The sequence below is a fragment of the Xenopus laevis genome, chromosome 9_10L (genome assembly GCF_017654675.1).
Source record: "Xenopus laevis strain J_2021 chromosome 9_10L, Xenopus_laevis_v10.1, whole genome shotgun sequence".
Taxonomy (NCBI): Eukaryota; Metazoa; Chordata; class Amphibia; order Anura; family Pipidae; genus Xenopus; species Xenopus laevis.
This window is the reverse complement of record NC_054387.1, coordinates 102,860,749-102,882,423: the sequence shown is the minus strand read 5'-3', so window position 1 is coordinate 102,882,423 and position 21,675 is coordinate 102,860,749. Positions and strand designations below refer to the sequence as shown.

Below are 21,675 nucleotides of genomic sequence, written 5' to 3'. Positions count from 1 at the left end.
GATTTCACTTCGTGACATTCGGCGCATGCGCAATAAAGCTGTACCGTTCCTGTTCCTACTGCGCATGCGCCAGAAGACGCCGGTCAGAGCAGGAAGAAGACGCGCGTGGGAGAAGATGGCGACTGTGAACTCCGTGGACAGGACCTACGCAGAGGGGTGAGTAACAAGTTAGGGGCATTTGCCCAGGGGGACAGGTAGGCCAGGGGGGAGGAGGGAGGTGGGGCAACACAGGGGAGGGGGGGAGGGGTTTTGCGCCCTGGGGCTTTCCTTCTCCTTTAAGAGCCACAATTTCCTATACTGTACCTGGGGCAAATTCTGTATCCCTTCTGCCATGCTGCGTCAATAACCTAAACCCCAAGAAATATGTTTTTCTTGATGAAGCAAAACCAGCATTTTGGGTTTATTTAATGTTTACATGACTTTCTAGTATATTAGATAGATAAGATCCGTTATCTGGAAAACCCCAGGCCCCCAGCATTCTGCATAGCAGATGCCATATCCCTTTCATTTCTTGGTTCCAAAATTGTGAGGCTGGCCCTCTGGGGCCTGAAGACTAATTAGGGTAAGGTTATTAGTCTAGTTGAAGGCTATTTAAGGTGAAATTTGTGGCAGACATTTATGTGCTGGCCAAAATATTTGTTGGACTATGAATGACTGCCTGTAATAATGGTTTCCTATATCTGCAACCTTGTTAGGAACTAATGGTGACACCTCCAATGGATTGTTTAAATGTCACTCTCTAATTCTATGTGGGGTCAGACAAGTCTATGTCTCATACTTTACTTGTGTTTTCTAGAGGTATTGTCTCTTGGCCAGGGAGTAGAACTTTACAAGGCACTACAGATATGAGATCCATTATCCGCAAACCTAGTATCCAGAAAGCTCCAAATTATGGAAAGGCCATCTTCCATAGACTCCATTTTATCCAAATAATCCAGATTTTTAAAATCAATTAAATTTTTCTGTGCAAAACGTAAACAGTATCTTGTACATGATCCAAACTAAGATATAAATAATACTTACTGGAAGTGAGTGGGTTTATTTAATGTTTAAATGATTTTCTAGTAGACTTAAGGTATGAAGATCAAAATTACAGAAAGATCTGTTATCTGAAAACCCCCAGGTCCCGAGTATTCTGGATAACAGGTCCCATAACTGTAATTATATCTTTTAGGGCTCAAGGCATATTCCCTAGCCATTCGTAAAAATATGGGGTTTACCTTGGAACAGAAATGGTGGCTAGGCCTTTATATAATCATTAAGTTGTAACTAAAACCCCCTGTTTTAAAAAATGTATGCAATTTCTTAGAATGAATTACTAATTAAAGATGGAGCCAGGGAATCCACATTAATTAATCTGTTTTTTTTTGTATATCTGATGCATTTTGGACAGGTCACTGGCAATTCCATCAAACATGTACTTTATTCATCATTTATTTTGCCTTTAATTGCTCCCACGACCTCTTTGCATATTAAATATACATATAAACACACACACATAAGCATCATTTAGATGCAAACAAAATCTCTCATGCGACTAATGTTTTTAGACTTAAGAACAAACAGAAAAGAGCTATGCTCAAAGAAAATGTATTTTGGGACATTGTGTTGAACAGTAAGCACAAGATGATATAGCCGGCCTGCATATTCCTGGAGGTAAAATATTCCAGTATGAAAATATCAAATATTCAAATATCCAGCTATTTGGCCTCAGTTTATTAGATGTATTACTGTTATTTTTCTAATTAATGCTTATCAACTATACAAGTACCTTGGGGCCAGTAACACATTATTACTTTGGACATGATGATAATAAACATGGAAATACAACTCCTTCTTCTCCTGCAAGGTCCATTCTGGAGCTCACAAGAGAAAATAAATGTGTCTTGCATGAACTATTGGGTATATTTGAGCCATTTTGCTGCCTTAGGTACCATTAAGATAAGAACAACTTCTGTTCTGTCTTCTAACCACAGAAAACTACTGGGATTTCACTGAGGTTTTAATGACTTGGGACACTGCAAGGAGACAAGGAAGATCACTAATACCACTGCTAACCCATGTATGCAATTTCTGTTAATGCATCCCAGATCTCCAGGAATAAATGTATCTCCTGCTGAGTTGAAGGCCCATTTTCACCTTTATGTTCTTTTTATCTTTAGACTCTAAAATATTTAGTGCGCTTTTCTGTGACTTTTTACAGACGACTGGGATTAAAGCTTATTGAAGGAGACAGGCTCAGATTCTTTATAGTGCAATAAAAGATTCCATTCAAAAGAAATATACTTTAAATTAATACACCATTGATTGAGGGAATTCAGAAAAATATTGCTAAATTAAGTTGAAAAGAGGAGCACTACTTAAAATGTTTTAATATAGCAATTAGGGAAAAACTCATCATCAGGGACAAAAATCATCCCCCCAAATTTCCATTTTCATAATGAAAAGAAAATTCAATTCTAAGCAACTTTCCAATAAACATTAATTGCAAATGTTGACATTTGCAAATGTTACTTGGAAATGAAATTGCTTTTAAAGGAATTGGTCAATGTAAAAATAAAAACTGGGCAAATAGATAGAAAATAAAAAAATGTTTCTAATATAGTTAGTTAGCCAAATTTGTAATCAATTAAGGCTAGAGAGACTGGGTGTGTAACATAATAGCCAGAACACTACTTCCTGTTTTCCAGCTCTCTTTGTTTCCACTGTTTGGTTACCAGACAGTAACCAATCAGTGTCTCAAGGGGGGGGGCACAGGGGTCATAACTGTTGTTTTTGAATCTGAGCTGCATGCTAAGGATCAATTGCAAACTCACTGAACAATTATGTCCCATGTGGTCCCCCGTCAAGTCAACTCAGAGTTAGAGAGCTGAAAAGTAGGAAGTAGTGTTCTGTTCTGTTATGTTAGACATTCAGTCACTCCAGCCTTTATACATTAAATTTTTGGCTAACTAACTATATTAGAAACATTTTCTATTTCGTACAACCTATTTACCCAGTTTTTATTTTTACACTGTAGTGTTCCTTTAATGAGTGGGACCTATTTTTAAAAGGCCATTATTATGCAACACCACCACATCCCAGTCAGTCTGTTTGGACCAATATTTTGGTACATTTGAAACTGAGCTGTTTTTTTTTTTTTGGCTGCTGTCTAACCAAACAAATAAATACTATTTGGGCAACAGTTAACAAAATTCACAAAATTCACCTGTGTACGGCCAGTCATTATTACACTTAACTAGTCAGTTACATACAATATGGGGCAGATTTATCAAATTCAAATTTTTACAGCAATTCAAGTTTTTTTTACAGCAAATATAGCTAATTTTAGCTTCCAAAATTTAGATTCATTAAGAACAAAAAACTTGATTTTTTTTTTATATTTGAAATTGAAATGATGGGTAGAAAGGGATTTTTAAATTGTAAGGTGATCAAGTTTTCCAGATTCAAGCTTTTTAATAAATAGGCACCCATTTGAGTTTTTGAGATATTAGCCTCCCAATTGTTGCATGAAAATGTGACCAAACATTTTTTTTAAAACATATCACCTGAAATACCTCATACCCCAAATGACAAAAAATAAGCCCTTACTAATGAACAGGGGATCTAGAATGATTCCCAGAAATGTCATATATTTTAGAATGTACTCAACTCCTGTAAGCAGTTGGATTATATCGGAATTTTAAATAGAGAATTGAGGGTAATACAGCTGGCAGTTTTCAATTGCCCTTTATTCTTTTCTTTTTTTATAGCTTTTGGATTATGCCTTCTTCTTCTGACTCTTTCCAGCTTTCAAATGGGGGTCACTGACCCAATCTAAAAACAATTGCTTCTTAGGGCAACAAATGTATTGTAAATGTATTGTACTTTTTTATTACTCATCTTTCTATTCAGGCCTCTCCTATTCATATTCCAGTCTCTTATTCAAATTAGTTAAAGGTTGCTAGAGTAATTTGAACCTTAGCAACCAGATTGCTGAAATTGCAAACTGGAGAGCGGCTGAATAAATAGCTAAATAAACACAAATAAACCACAAATAATAAAAAATTAAAAACAATAGCAAATAGTCTGATAATATCACTCTCAACATCATACTAAAAGGTAATTAAAAGGTGATTAATCCCTTCAATGGCTTTTATTGATCTATTTATGAATATGGGGTATGATAGAATCTTCAATTTTTCCATCTGCACGCTTCTCCAAATATACTCTTTTCAACCTTATTCAATTAGTAGTAAATTGTTCTTTATAAATTGTTACAATTTACAGTTTAACCGTTGTTTGATATGTTTAGATAAACAGTGTTTCTTAGGGTAAGCTGCCAAATCAATTTAAGAAACCCAAAATAACGAATTAACTTGTCACAGAGTGCAAAGTTATTCATTGTTATGACGACAGCAATGTAAATTAATGCAAATCGAAATAATATGAAATGTAAGGCTAGAAAAAAAGACAAAGACTTGTCAGGAGATGGTTAATTAGCCAAAGACCTGCTAATTGAGTATAACTAAATAAATCAAATATTTAACAGGGCAATGTGGTAAGAGTGCATAGGTGTAAAATAAGCAGGGTTCATTATATTTATATGCCCACTGACTGATGAAAAAAACAAATGATTATGAATGAAAGCATATGGTAATGTCTTTAAATAAAAGGGGGAATCAAACATTAAACATTTTGGAGAAGGAAAGCTACTAAAGCAGTTTATTACCAATAGATTAGCCACAATAGTGAAATATATAACACTATATTTATTCTGCAGAATGATTTACCATGACTGAATAAACTGCTCTAGAAGCTCTCTCTGTTTAGGATAGCAGCTGCCATATTAGCTTGTTGTGACATCACTTCCCTCCTGAGTCTCGCCCTGCTTTCTCATAGCTCTGGGCTCAGATTACAGCGAGGGGGGGAGGGAGGGGCAGAGGGAGAGAGGAGCAAACTGAGCATGCTCAATCCCTAGCCCTGGGGGTTTAAGATGAAAACAGGAAGTCTGATACACAAACCCATGTGTACACAAAAGAAGGAAAGAAATGCTGTGTTTCTTTTGACAGAGGACTCAAAGCAGCATTACTTTGAGGGTTTACTGGTGTATTTATATAGACCATACTGATAAAGCTTACTTAGTTTTAGCCTTTCCTTCTCCTTTAATGAAACTTGAGTGGGACTATACACATGAATAACAAACATGATTATTTCATTAACTTTACCTTGCATTGTCTCTCCCATGGGACTTCAAAAAATTCATGTCTCGATATCTAGAGAGGAATGCAACCAGTTGGTCATTTGTCCTATAGAAAGAAAAAAAGGGGAAATTAATTAAATACAGTCAAAGTGCCTTACAGATTTATTTTACATTTCATTATAATACATTAATGATATTTGATCTACTTATTGGCATCCCAATATGTATTTTACCATGAAAGCTTGCGAATGACCTCCAAACAACCTCAACAAGAATCAATTTGAACCCTTAAAGGTAAATATAGTAGTCTATCTCCCTGAGCTACAATTCCCTAACTGGAGAGTCTAATGAAGCAAAGGCCTGTTTCCATGTTCACTCATGTGTACGCTAACACAGTCTAGAGTTAGGGTCTGTAGCTCGCTTGAAGTTCTGTATCTTAGGCTAGCAGCCATAGGAAAAAATCTTTCTTTCTATAGTAAGCACTGCAGATTTTCACATTTGCTGCTTGGGTGATTCACTGTCTTAGTGGGATGAATGGACATTTAGCGAATTTATTTAGCAATCCTTCCACATGAAAACATTTCAATAGCTAAGTTCTTTAAGGCACGCAATTTTGTCTGATGGAAATGTGGATAGCATTGGGGGTAGCTCAAAAAGAATTTCCACATTATTCTTTGACCAGAAAGTATACAAAGCGAAGTAAAAGCTTTTCAGCTAAAGGAGATAAATTAAATAAGTTCTCATGAATAGTGATGAGCGATTTTTTTGCCAAGTTTCGCCACGAAAATGGCGCCCATAGAAAAAATGTGGTGCACGTCAAAAAATTGTCAGAGAATTTGTTGCACATCAAAAAAAAATGTTGTTGTCTGTAGACTTCAATGCATTTCGGCGAATTTTCACCATTTTTGGCGAAGCAAAACAGATTCGCCCAACACTACTCGTGAACTTAGCAGGAAAACCCCAAGCTTTGTACTCTATTGACGGCACAGTTACAGGACAGGAATTTGGGGGTCTGCACTGATTTATCTTCAAGATTCTTGTAAAGAAAATATTTAACTGAAATATGTTTATAAAAAATACCTGGCCTTGACAAAGGGCCTAGAATTGCCCCAAACGATGACCTATATTTGTATGGTTTGAGGCAATAAAATTCACTTTTTTATTTAGTCATTTATTTTTTCAATTCCAATGTGTGCAATACCATTATCTTTTAATATTTTTCTGGTCAGCTGGACTCATTTTAGACTTTGGGCAGTGACAAGGGGAAATCTAATTTTTTTCCCTGCAAGGTGTAGTAAACACACAACGGTAAGTCCATACTTAGCAAGAAGAAAATCATTGGGAAAATTAAAACTTTAAATCCAGTGACAAAGGACCTGCATGGGACTAGGTTCACATTTCGTACACAAATAACCATGTTTTTTTTCCCACAATCCCCGCTCCATTATTCGAAAATTATTGTGGCTGCCACAATTGTGAGAAATGCCCCAAAATGTGCAATAATCACCTTGTGAATTTTCATGAATCTACCATTATTTGTAGAGTGGGGATGATGTCAATTCCAGCATGATTGCAACTGCTTGCCCTAGTCAGTTGTGGCTACTGACACCAAGGGGAAGTCCACTGAATCCATTATTTTTGTATTTAGCCAAAAACCAAATCCTCAACAAAAGATTTGGGCAAATCCAAACCTTAATTTGCATATTCAAGTTGGAGATGTATCATGAAATTGCATCAACTGTGAAGAAAATAATGTCCATTCATTTGTTTAGAGCATGGATTTAAAGGTTGAGATTTTTTTGGGCTGATGGATCAAATCTAGGACTCGGTATAGGATCTGGAAATCTTGGATTTGGTTTATGATTAATCAGTATTTAGGGTTAGTGGGTTTTATGCTGCAGTCTCAGACTGCCTATCCAAGTACCCACACATTCATGTTACTAATATTAAGCCTCCAATGTTCAAAAGTAGTAAGTTATTGCCATCAAAGAACAGGTTTAGCTCAAATACTGCACAGTACATTCTGAATTATTTAACGTGAGAATTATATTCTTCACAAATACTCAGAGCCTGCCCTAACCTCCCTATAATCAAGGGAACTGAACATTGCCGTACTTGAAAATAATTATCAACCTCTGCAAATCTCAAATATGCTTAAGGGTTTAACAGGACTCCTCAAAATATATTGTTGGGGAAATATTAACATCACTTTTGAATGTAAAGGTGACTGCAGAACTTTAAAAATATAAGTTGAACTAATTATTGATCTTTACTTTTAAAGCAATCTTTTGTGTGTGTGTGTGTGACATTTCCAAGTCTTAAAGAACAGTGTAAAAATAATTGAAAAGATGTTTTCCAATAAAAACAATGAGCATGGTTTATTGGAAAAGATGTGATAGATTTTAAGTTTGAAATTGGTATTGAAACTTTTCTGCTTGTATAGCACATTTTATTATATTTTATTACAAATTGTGCAGAGAGACAATTTCCTATGCACGTCGTATCACTAGGTAAAATCTACCATATCTAATATAGTTTAAATTAGCTGCGAAGCTGCATGAACATTTTGTGCAAGTTTAGTAAACCAATTGATAGTTAGCAAATGGAATATGTAAGTTATTACAAAACTTAAGCATCAGTGCATTAGTTTCAAGTGCACCAGTTACGAGAATTACCCTTTGATTTCTGCATACAGTATACTTCACTGCACTTCACCATGTCAGTTAAAGTGAATACTTTTTTGGCAACTGTCGCATTGAACATTTTATAAACAGAGCACCCTGAGCCTGATTAATTCAGAAACAATCGATAACGTTTGATTGTACCTTATCAAAATCCTAATTCGCCTAATTTTATAGGGTTTTTTATTCTACTTCAAAAAAACATATGTTTTTAAAAAAGCAAATTTTGCTTAAATTAAAAACATCCAAATATGAAAAACTTGATTGAATAAAATTGTGAGAAAAACTTGAATACTTCAAATTCATGAGTTTACGAGCTTTAAAGGGATACTGTCATGGGGAAAAAAATATTTTCAAAATGAATCAGTTAATAGTGCTGCTCCAGCAGAATTCTGCACTGAAATCCATTTCTCAAAAGAGCAAACCGATTTTTTTTATATTCAATTTTAAAATCTGACATGGGGCTAGACATTTTGTCAATTTCCCAGCTGCCCCAAGTCATGTGACTTGTGCTCTGATAAACTTCAATCACTCTTTACTGCTGTACTGCAAGTTAGAGTGATATCACCCCCCTCCCTTCCCCCCCCCAGCAGCCAAACAAAAGAACAATGGGAAGGTAACCAGATAGCAGCTCCCTAACACAAAATAACAGCTGTCTGGTAGATCTAAGAACAGCACTCAATAGTAAAAACCCATGTCCCACTGAGACACATTCAGTTACATTGAGAAGGAAAAACAACAGCCTGCCAGAAAGCATTTCTCTCCTAAAGTGCAGGCACAAGTCACATGACTGGGGGCAGCTGGGAAATTGACAATATGTCTAGCCCCATGTCAGATTTTAAAATTGAATATAAAAAAAATCTGTTTGCTCTTTTGAGAAATGGATTTCAGTGCAGAATTCTACTGGTGTAGCACTATTAACTGATTCATTTTGAAAAAAAAATTTTTTCCCATGACAGTATCCCTTTAAAAACCATACAGAAAACTCGAATTGAGAAAAACACATTCTGTCTAGGACAACTCCCATTAATGTATACATGAACTCTACGGCGTTTAGATGCCAATTATTTTGAATTTGAGTTTTTCGTGCTTAATAAATATCTAAAATTCGAATTTCTAAATTTGTAAGTTTTAGATTAAAATAAACTCAAATTGTGGCAAAAATTCAAATTTAAGCATTTATAAATCACCCCTTTAGAATGTTTCCTATTTTATAGATGAGCGTAAATTATATTTATGATGTGTCCTACTTAATTGAGAGAAATTCTTTAATACATTTTGTTTTTTAATGATACATCCCTTTGAACGAGTGGATTGTTTTGAAGGCTGCATATTTCAGATATGAAAGGATACTTTCTCTTACTGAGCATGAAAACCTATATTCAATTGGAAGAATTCTCAAAATTCATAGAATAATGTTGCTTTCAGAAATGTGTTGGTATGTACATTAGTTCAGCCCATGGTGGATTCAGGATCACAGCCTCTGATTCTTGCTCAAGACACACAGAGCTTGCTTTAATCACTTTCCCAATGGGAGACTAAGTATGCCTTAGCCACAAAGATCATTTATCTTTATTTGGAATTAAATAGAAATTATGTGTGAAAAATAATAGCAGCTGGAAAGATAACACAGTAGTAGTAACATAAAAAATACACTTGCAGAAATGACAGCGAGCAGACATTTATGGAAATCCCCAGGACAGGATTACATAATCTAATTAGAGCTATTGGTTTCTCCAACCTCACAAATTATAAACACAATCTCATTACTGTTTAGAATGTAATGTTCATTTGTTTTGAACGCTTTACACCGATATCCCTTGAAACCACCAGATGCCTTGAGCTAATGAAAACAAAAATGCCATACCAGTATGTATTAATAAGCCTGGGGATGGCTGCACAAGGGCAAATGCTCATTACATTTTTTTTTTTTATTTGCTGAATCTTCAAATTGTGCCTCATTTATTCATTAAGCAAAACATTGCTCCTTCAGTTGTTTGTGTTAATCATAATATAGCATTGTATTCCTTTTTGTATTCTCATTTTAATGCATTAAAATCCTTTTAAACCAGGGCTAATCTTTGCACTAATTCATAGAAGTCACAAAAAGAAAAAATAACTACATATACTGCCCATTTTACACTCATGGTGGATACTGAAGAATCACACTATATTCTAGGGTTGATGGATATATATATATATATATATATATATATATAAAAATAACATAAATTGGATCAGTGTTTTAAAGAGAATATCTGCCTATGTGACAACAATATGACTCCAGAATACATGTTTACACAAAGAGGCATATTTATAAAATTGAATTGTAAATTGTTGGTTGAAGAGCTAACATATTTCTACCAATCCCACATGGGAAAGCTTACAGTTTGAGAAATGTCAGTGCAGGTAGAAAGGAGAAGTGAATAATGAAAGGCTGCATATATTGTACATGTATGGGATGCGTTATCAGGAAACCCATAATCCAGAATGCTCCAAATAACATGAAGGCTGTCTCCCATAGACTCAATATTAATCAAATAATTAAAAAAAAAAATATGATCCTAACTAAGATATAATTAATCCTTATTTGAGGCAAAACAGCCCAATTGAGTTTAATTAATGACTTTTTAGTATTATGGTATTGAGATCCAAGTTACCGAAAGATTGGGTTTTCTGAATAAGGGGGTTATTTGGACAACACCAGCTCCTGAACATTTTGGATAACAGGTCCCGTACCTGTATATTCTTTTGAACCTACATTTTTTATACTCATTTAAATGTAACAACATCCATTTTTTCTTTTTAAAACAAAGTTTCTATTGTGCTGCTCCTTTAATATACTCCTACATTTGTTCAGTCTTGACGGGAAGGTAAAATGGAATGACTAAACAGAAGGTATGAGATATCTTGTTTGCTATCCCATTAATAAAACAAGCATTGCATTCTCTTTGTATGAGTGACAGAACACATTCTGTCAATTAATGGATCAAGTTTGTAGGGTATTTTATTTCATGGTTCATACGACACAGACATATAAAGTAACTCAATTACAGGACACCTACAATAAAAAGCAGCCATAGTGTGGCCGGCAGAGTATTGATAAAGGGCAAACTATAAAACTGATGGCACAAGGAATACTTTTTTTATCACCAGATAGTGTGCCTTTCTGCCTCAAATTGAATGTGAAATCTCTGAAAGCAGCAATATTTTGAATTTGGACAGCAGTATTTAAACTTTTTGCTTCAAGTCCCCATTGAGGTCCAACCATTGATCAAGTCAGCATACAGATATATTGAAAACTACTCAACGATTAAGGGGCAGATTTATCAAAGGTCGAGGTGAATTTTCGAATTCAAAAAATTCGAATCTCAAGCTATTTTTTGTGTACTTCCACTAGGGAATAGTCCAAATTCGATTCGAATTTGAAAAAAATTAAAAAATTCCAAATTTATCATGTACTGTCTCTTTAAAAATTCGACTTCGACCATTCGCCATCTAAAACCTGCCGAATTGCTGTTTTAGCCTATGGGGGGCCTCCTAGAACCTATTTGGAGTCAATTGGTGGAATTTGAAAAATCAACGTTTTTTTGGTGAAAAACTTTGATTCGAATTCAATCGAATACGCTATTACTTCAATTCGTACCATTCTAATTCGGCCAAATACGGACCTATTAGATTGAAAATGGACCTATTCAGCCAAAAAAAATCTTTGACTTTATTTCGGTTGGTCTTTTTGAATTTGAATTTTGACATTTTTCAAATTCGAAATTCAACCCTTGATAAATATGCCCCTTAGTGTTCTTCTCAAAGATTCCCCCTATTAAAAGTCAAGCTGCAAATTCAGGATTACCTAGAACTGCAAAAAAGGCATTTCAAATCATGAACTGTCCAAATCATAAACTCAGTGGCGGAACTACCGGGGGAGCAGGGGGTGCGAGCGGGCCAGGGCCCGCACCCCCTCAGGGCCCCCCGGCAGTCCATTCGCCATTGAAAACTCGGACAAATGCAGCCGTACGGAGGGGGGCGGGGCCCGGCTGCGCGTCACGCACCAGGGCCCGCACCCCTCAACGAACGCTACTGCATAAACTGTCTATCAAACTGTGCCCCCCCCCAACAGGCACTGCTCTGGGCTCCCTTAGAGGGACTAGTCAGTTTGGGAACCACTGGTATGGAGGAAAATACTTGGTCCCTGAAAGCATTTCTTGCACCCAGAGCTTTAGTATGCCAGGCAGGGCCACTATCAGAAATCACAGAGCCCTGTAAAACAAAAGTTTCTGGGCTCCGGCCCGGACCCTGTGCACCTCCACACCCCGCACACCACAGTAAAAAAGCCACACAAATGTGAATGCTAAAACATGAGTTCTAAAACTCATCCCCCAATAAAGTAAAAAATAACCCATTGATGGCCATAACATTAAATAAAAACTTACAAGTCTGGGGCAGGAAAAGAAATATTGCTATATTCAAATCAGGATACTAGCAGCGCAATTGCAGGAATAGAAAATGTGTTTATTATTTGTTAGTATTATCTGAATCATGTTTTCTATGCAGAGCAACTGATTTCCAGCTTCTTGCTGCTCGTTTTAGCTCCAAATGATGTTACTGTAAATTTAGGAAAGTGAGTTGCTGCTACAGATCAGACAGTGTAAACAAGCACATAATCTGCCACCTCTCCCTCTCTCTCTGCTTGAAGTAATGGTTTAAATCCTCTTCCGCTGGCTTATCTGCTCCCATTACTTAGTAATGTGCTGCCCCGTGACAGGTTTATGCTCTAGTAAAATAAAATAATGCCGGTATGCACATCAGGAAAAGCTGACTGTGGTTTTATAAACATTAGATAGCAGCTCTTATATACAGTGCTTAGGTTTATTTTACAGTGTGCTAAATGTAGCCGTATATAAATATAGGGCTTCTATAATTATATCTGTGCTGAGCACAGTCTGCTGTTAATGGGGCTGTGCATGTCTAATGATATTGACAGAACCACTAACATCTCAGACTACAGGCACTTGCTATACGTAGCCACTATGCTGACAGCCACTGAATTATTCTGGAATACATTTATACTTCCTAATGTTATCAGTATATATAGGCGCTGAGCAGAAAATACTTCTGTTACTACCATAGTCATATCTTCATATTTATAGCTAGCTAGCAATACAGGTATGGGACCTGTTATCCAGACTGTTCGGGACCTGGGGTATTCCGACAAGGGGTCTTTCTGTAATTTGGATCTCCATACTGTTAGTCTACAAACAAAAAAATATTTTAACATTTTAATGATGGTTTTGCCTCCAATAAGGATCAATCATTAGTTGGGATCAAATACAAGGTACTGTTTTATTATTACAGAGAAAAGGGAAATCCTTTTGAAAAATCTGAATTATATGGGGGATGGACTTCCCTTAATTCATAGCTTTCTGAATAATAGGTTTCTGGATAACGGACCCGATACTTGTACTACTATACAGTTACTGTATATGACTATTTCAGCGTCACCCATAACTAAAACATTTTTAAAAAGTCTTAAGTTGGCCGTATGCAGGTCGATAAAAGCTGCCAACTTGGTCCTTATTGGCTCAAGTATGGGGATTGTGTATAGGGTCCATTGACGGACCTGTCCAACTGGCAAAAAATTGGGTAGGTTAGATTTTCCTGTCTGATGAAGATCAGTGTTTTCATGCAGTCCACATCTGGTGGTCTGGAGGCCCTGCTATATGATCCTATCACTGGCCCTCAGGGATTAGATCAGCCTGATTTGTGTGGGTGGCCAAATCAGGCCCAGATGCATCTTGGCTTTGTGCCACAGGTATACAGTGGGCTCTTTCTTCGTGCCACTGATACATTTAGGGGCAGATTCATTAAGGGTCGAATTTCGAAGTTAAAAATACTTCGAAATTCGACCCTCGAATTGAAATCCTTCGACTTCGAATATCGAAGTCGAAGGATTTAGCGCTAATCCTGCGATCGATCGATCGAAGGATTTTTCGTTCGATGGAACGATTAAATCCTTCGAATCGAACGATTCGAACGATTTTAATCCAACGATCGAAGGAAAATCCTTCGATCAAAAAAAGATTAGCAAACCTATGGGGACCTTCCCCATAGGCTAACATTGACTTCGGTAGGTTTTATCTGCCGAAGTAGGGGGTCGAAGTTTTTTTTAAAGGGAAAGTACTTCGACTATCGAATGGTCGAATAGTCGAACGATTTTTACTTCGATTCGTTCGATTTCGTTCGAATTCGAACGAATTTAACCAATTCGATGGTCGAAGTACCCAAAAAATACTTCGAAATTCGAAGTATTTTTCATTCGAATCCTTCACTCGAGCTTAGTGAATAGGCCCCTTAATGTGGACTCTATCTTTGTCTATCGATCCGTTAGGTTTGATTTTGACCCGACCGATCCCGCCGGAGCCTATGGCACATCGTAATCGGATCGTTTGGCCCCCGACATAGCCATGTTTGTTAATGGCATATCGGGGAAAGATCCGCTCGTTTGGCGATGTGGCCAAACGAGCTGATCTTTGCATCTATGGCCACGTTTAGAGTCAAGTTTTGATTGCATTAAAAACCAGGTGCACTGCTAAGCAGATCTACCTATAGGCAGGCAGTTCACATAGGGACTACTACCAATTGGCCAATCACAGCACTTACTGTATTTGGCACCCCCAGTGATCTTTTCCTGCTTTTGATGTTCTTTTTACATTTGAATGTGGCTCACAGGTAAAAAAAAAAAGCTTGGGGACCCCTGTGCTAGCAGTCTTTTTCAAATGCCTACATTATTGCTGAAATGATGTCTCTGGTCAGTGGGCAGGATTATAGTGGTGCATGTGCAGTAGGAATGCATCCACCATATTGTTGATTTACTGGTCGTGGCTACTAAAGAGTGCCGGTTAAAAGTTCTGAGGCTTGCAGCTACAGAAGGAGGCACATTACAGGGGGGAAAGTTTAGTTATTAAGTTGTGCTAAAGGATTCATATGTTTAACTTGTGGAAAAAAAGGCTTTCTTTGTCCTTTAAAGTATATTCTATTTATTAAAACCAATTCTTTACTAAACGGAAAGGTAAAGAGTTTGATATGTATAAAAGTACTGTCCTGGAGGGGGGAAACTAATTTTACTTACAACTTACATATTCCTTAACTCCCAAAATATCCCGCTACAGGCTTTTAATCATAGCTGGCATTCCTTACTTCCGTTTGTATTCCAAAGGAAAACAACATGTTGCTCCAGTGTGAAAGTTTCTCTTTTAAAATTCAGAAATGCTTAATATAGGAAATCATTTTCAATACCTTTTTTAAAACGTAGTTTTATCCAGAGTGTGTGGGCTGGGTCCTGCAATAGTATACCAGAAACCAGCTTTGTTTTACTGAGCATATTAAATGCCAGTCATTGTTGTAAACTCCATGTATTCACGATTATCTTCTCTATAAAGACATATCCACCTGCATAACAAAGGCCTGTTCAATAACTTTTCTCATTGTCTAAAACAAAGCAGATCCTGTAACAAACCTTCAGGCAAGCATGATCAATGCCGGCGTCCCAGTCTAAATTCAATATTTTTGGTTTCATGAACTTCATTATGAGTTTGGTTTCAGTTAAACAGAAGTGAACTGCAGCCAAATGTAAGCGAAACGCCAGTAGGAGGCCACAAGTGGTTGTTACAGTAGTGCAAAGGAGATGCAATTGCCTGAGAAATCAAACAGAAAGAAAACATTTTCTTCTGATAAGCTTCCTACAGTGGCATAACTATAGAGGAAGCAGACCCCGAAGTTGTAGGGGGTCCCAGGGAACAAGGGGTCCTGGACCGTGGGGTCTGCTTCCTCTATAGCCAATAAAAAACCATCCTCCCCAGCTGCTCTGTTACCTGAGACGAGGAAGGGGGATGCAAGGTGGGTTAGAGTGGGCAGAGTCAGGGCAGGGAGTGGGCAGGGCAGATGCAAGACGTGTACCGGCCCCCTCTGAAGATTTTTTGCAGGGGGGCAAGCCGCACTCTAGTTACACCACTGGCTTCCCAAGTATAATTGTGGGGCATATTTAATAAGAGACGATTTAAAATAAAGCAGGTGTTCCAGCCTCCAGATGGTGATTGCTTTACTCTTAATTCATAAATGCAACGCCGCATGAGGTCATGTTCTTCATATGCTGTTTAGAGAGTAAACAACTATTTTTGAGATAGAAAAGTTAATACCGGTTACTTTCTGCATTTCACTGCAAGCAAATTAATTAAGGCGAAAATTCGCCGGTGAAAAATCCAGCATGTCAAAAAATCCTCTGTGTCAAAAAAAATTGGCGCCCATCAAAATTGGATTATTTGGACAAAATGGAGTCTATAGGAGATGGCCTTTCCGTAATTCAAGCTTTCTGGATAATGGGTATCCAGATAACAGATCCCATACCTGTACCTCATTTTGAATATTATTGCCACTGCAGGAATACACGTCACTGCATTATTACTGTAGTAAGTGGGATCCTGGACACCCAACCTAACAGTACAGGGACACAAACCATCAATTCCTGTTCTAGGGGTAGACAGGCTAAAAAAATGTAAGGCAAGGCGGATACCCCTGATATTGGTTTGTGAAGATAATTACCCAAGTTTTACCCTTTATTTGTGCTAAAATATTATATATCATTTTTTTTCACAGGTTTACACTTTTTATTTGAAACCCATGTGCAAAGTGAATTATGCATAAAAATGAAGGATGAGGCATAAGGGTTTCAGAGTGAGTGTGTATGTTTAATGGTGTTATTTGGCCCTAGATAGTTAATAATAATACAATAAAAAGACTTATCCAATGCTACAGCACACAGCACTTCAGCACACAGGAGTTTTTAGTAATGCTTCACATTAGCTGCATAGGAAATTGCTGTGAACAGTGTATAGCTCACAACATCACAGAGGATAACTAGCGGCTGCAGGTCAAGATCCACTTTTTTGTAAGTGGAGCCCTTTGCTTTGCTGTCATTTGTGTGTGAGTGTAAAAGTGCACATCTTAGAGGGATCATTCCTGTGTGCTAGTAGCAGTAATTGTCACTTGTCACTTTAGCCTTAGTCATCAGGAAATTCATTTATATCTGTGGTTTTCTGGATAAGGAGTCTTTCCGTAATTTGGATCTCCATACTTAAGTGTATGAAATAATTAAACATTATTTAAACCCAATAGGATTGTTTTGCCTCCAATAAGGATTCATTTTATCTTAGTTGTTCTAACAGAGAAAAGGGAGATCATTTCTACAATTTTGAATTATTTGGTTAAACTAAACTCTATGGGAGATGGGCTTTCTGTAGTCCTGAGCTTTCTGGATATATTTCAGGACCTGGGGTTTGCCAGATAACAGATCTTTCCATAATTTGGAGCTTCATACCTTAAATAAACCCAATACGTTTTGCTTGCAATAAGGATTAATTATATCTTTGGATCAAGTACAAAGTACTGTTTCATTTTTGCAGAGAAAAACAAAATCATTTTTAAAAATTGGATTATTTGGATAAAATGGAGTCTGATAGATGGCCTTTCCGTAATTCTGAGCTTTCTGGATAACGGGTTTCCGAATAATGGATCCCATACCTCTGTTTGTCTATCTATCTGTAATTTCATTTTACTGGGATGTATCGGCTAAAGCGTCACTGATTGCAAAGCACTGGTCGGGACTTTGTATAGATAACATATAAAAAATGTCTAAAAACATCAAAGCTGATCATAAATGTGCTCCATTCTAAATAAAATTGCATCTAGAGGAATAAACGGACTGGCACATGCTGATTTTTCATAGTTACCAGGACTGCCGGCATTTATATAGCATACACTTTATATTATCTCGCTTATCTATTCTGCCCCCGTCAGTCAGTATGTAAAACATTATTTACATTGATTCAGCGAGACAAAGAAAGATATACTGTATTAAAGGCACTATTAGATAATTATGTATTCTGCTCCTGCGGGGGACTGTATAATAAATCTAAGCACTGATTGCTGGCACATTCCAATGTCCTTGACTACTTGTCCAAGGGAGGATAAGCCAATCTATCTTGTGCATGTGTGTGACTTTAACATCCTGATATCTTGAGATGATGCCAATTAGCTGCAGAGGCCTTAGGAGTCAATTGCTCTCCTAGTATTAGAAGGCATAAGCCATTCTTTGACAAGCCCTCTGCTGTCCTCGTTCTCAGCCACAGAGCTCCTCTGGCAGTAACTGATAACGTAATATTTCTACTTGTCAGCTTGACTGAGCCAGCAGAGGCATCAGAGATTAAATCTGTGATCATTAACAGCAAGAAAAGAAAACCCCATGGTAAATATTGCAGCTCAAGTAAAAAAACAACACATGTCTAACCAGTAGACCTATGTTGTTGCTGGGCAACCAGGGCCATGTCCAGATGTTCCAGGAGAATCAATTGACATAAGACTGTTGAAATTATTGGAGACCAGTCCACTGATTATATTTGTCACTGAAATTTTATAGCACAGGTATGGGTATGGTTATCCGGAAACCTGTTCTCTGAATTATGGGAAGGCCATCTCCTTTAGACTCCAATTAAATAAAATAATGACCGTATACTCGAGTATAAGCCGAGTTTTTCAGCATCCAAAATGTGCTGAAAAAGTCTACCTCGGCTTATACTCGGGTCAGTGGGCAGTAGCTGAGATTGCAGTCACTTTTAATCATTCCTATACCAACAGTTCACTTGGGGAGAGACTGCAATATCCCACAATGCCCTCTGTTGGTTATATGAAAGAATAACAGTGCACCCTCTGTTGGTTATATGAAAGAATAACAGTGACTGCAATATCACACAGCGCCATCTGTTGGTTATATGAAAGAATAACAGTGACTGCAATATCACACAGCACCCTCTGTTGGTTGTATGAAGGATTAACAGTGATCGTAATATCACACAGCGCCCTCTGTTGGTTATACGAAAGATTAACAGTGATGGCAATATCACACAGCACCCTCTGCACATGGTAGTGGGACAGTGGGACAATGCACACAGTAATCCGTTTGGCAATTCTCTGTCACCATCAACTTTGCAAAGAAGTCCGGTTGATCGCTGGGGGGGTCTCTTTGGCGAAATGTGCGCTGCTGGGAGACAGGGCTGTAGTTGTGTCTAGGCTTATACTAGAGTCAATAAGTTTTCCCAGTTTTCATAGGTAAAATTAGGTACCTCGGCTTATACTCGAGTATATACGGTACAATTTTTAAAAATGATATAGATAAAAAAAAAGATATAATTAATCCTTATTGGATACAGAACAATACTATTGGAGTTAATTCATATTTAAATGATTCCTTGGTAGCCTAGAAGTATGGAGATCTGAATAATGGAAAGATTCCTTATCCAGAAAACACCGGGTCCCAAGCATACACCATAGCTGTAATATATTCCCCTGAACTGTGTGTGGCTTACTTGCTATGGTGTGGAGCCTGAGACATGTGATCTGTCACATGTGTGATGTGTGTTCAATGTATTTACTGGGTTCCAAAACTCCTTTCGAGTTCACATATGTAGTACCATTGCACTTGGACAGAGCATAATGATGCTGAGTAACACTCCAGATCTGTCAGTTATGTTGCTGAGACCTGTCCCATTATGCCACTTATCTAATCCAATTACATATGTACAGAATCCAGGATTTGGTTCAGGATTCAGGCTTTTTCAGCAGGATTCACCAAGGTCCAAGTGCCTGGCCGAACTGCAACCTTAAAGGAGAAGTAAACCCTTTATTTAAAAAACACCTACCCCCCTCCCTCCTTCCCCCCCAGCCTAGCTGCTAACCCTGCAAATGTCCCTAACTTTTTACTTACCCCTCGGTGCAGATTGACAGCATCAGAGTTCACGGCAGCCATCTTCTTCTCTTCTTTCTTCATCGGAAAGTAAGTTCCGGATCGGCGCATGCGCAGTTGAAGCAGTCTTCGGGTTTTTGTTAACTGCACATGCGCCGAAAGTCACGAAAATTGCCAAAGCACCAGAAGAAGACAGAAGAAAAAGAAGATGGCGCCCGTGAACTCTGATGCCGTGAATCCGCACAAAGGGGTAAGTAAAAAGTTAATTCCTATACTTCTCACGTGTCCGTTCTCCCTCTAGCTCACTTAAGGCGCACCTCCCGCTGGTGTTAATTCCTTTAGACGCTGGTCTCCACTCCAGCCATTTAGCAGTCATGTATTCAGTAATAGAAGTTCAGGAATAATTCGAGCAGCGGTTCCTTAAAATCAAAAAGCTTTATTCCAGGTTGCATTTAAAAACAGTGAACGGGGCTTCACAAGAGACATACTTCCTGTTCTATGACACTGTGGTCACCTGACGCGTTTCATGCCTCGTTCTGGCACTTCATCAGAGGTGATGTCAGCAGTTACTCTAGCCTTTTATGACTATGTCAATTAAAAACATCAATTAAGCATAAAAACACTTTTTCTGTATAAAAACAGATAATATAAGTTCAATCCAAACTGCAATTCCTTTATACACGTCGTTAATGGCATTTCAAGGTAGGGTACATAATATAAACCTTATTTTACATTATCCTCATCAGAGAAAACAGGATACCTCCCAATCACTATTTAATCCCAATGGAAATCATGTTTTGAGGGTAAAAATCCAGTATACCTCTTGATACAATCCAGTATACCATTGATCAATCATTCTATGTAGGTCTCCTCCCCTTACCCCTAATTTAACACTTTCAATGCCTTGAAACTTAATATGGTTAAAATCTCCATTATGTGCATGCATAATATGTTTTCCTATCGCGGAAATTTTCTTATTATTGGTTAGATTGTTCTGTTCTAATTTTTCTTTATCAATAGGTGTGAGATGCTCTCTGGCTCATTCTTTGAGAGATCTGTAGGTTCTCCCCACATATGGTTTGCCACAAGTACATGTGGTTAGATATACAATCCCACTAGAATTACAGTTAATATAACTTTTTATTGGGAAAATACCTCCAGTTATGTTGTGGTCTGTACTAGTATATGTTTATACACCTTGCATCTGTTACTTCCACATCTGTAATTCCCATTTTTCTTTAGCCAACCTGACCCTTCTTTTTTTAGGACAATCTAAGTTAGGGGAAACATCATTAGATATTGTCCTTCCTTGTCTAAATACAAACTTTATGTTATCAAGCATTCTTTTGTCTAGTAAAAGATCCATCTTCAACATGTCAAGTCTATTTTCGACTATTTTCCTAATCTTAAAGGCCTGGTTGCTGTATTGTGTAATAAAGAGTGTTTGCTCCATGTTTTGTGATTTTTTTTCTCCAATTTTTTCTTCTACCTTTATTAGACTGTGACTTTACAAGTTCTTGTCTAGAAGTTGCAACTGCTCATTCACATATTGACAGCTATCACACCTATTGATAAAGAAAAATTAGAACAGAACAATCTAACCAATAATAAGAAAATGTCTTAACCATATTAAGTTTCAAGGCATTGGAAGTATTAAATTAGGGGTAAGGGGAGGAGACCTACATAGAATTATTGATCAAAGAGAGGTATACTGGATTTTTACCATCAAAACACGATTTCCATTGGGATTAAATAGTGATTGGGAGGTATCCTGTTTTCTCTGATAAGGATAATGTAAAATAAGATTAATATTATCTACCCTACCTTGAAATGCCATTAACGATGTGTATAAATGAATTGCAGTTTGGCTTGAACTTACATTACCTGTTTGTATACATAAAAAGTGTTTTTGTGCTTAATTGATGTTTTTAATTGACATAGTCATAAAAGGCTAGAGTAACTGCTGACATCACCTCTGATGAAGTGCCAGAACAAGGCATGAAACGCGTCAGGTGACC

At 37.3% G+C, this 21,675-nt stretch overlaps 1 protein-coding gene across 2 annotated transcripts in view; it reads right to left on the bottom strand.

Moving 5' to 3' along the window:
• xylt1.L (xylosyltransferase I L homeolog) overlaps nucleotides 1-21,675 on the bottom strand; it is a 200,711-nt gene that overhangs the window by 41,181 nt on the left and 137,855 nt on the right. For both annotated transcript variants that reach the window (XM_018234364.2, NM_001092465.1), the window contains 1 exon segment: nucleotides 5,208-5,288. In XM_018234364.2, coding sequence (XP_018089853.1) covers nucleotides 5,208-5,288 — 81 coding nt within the window.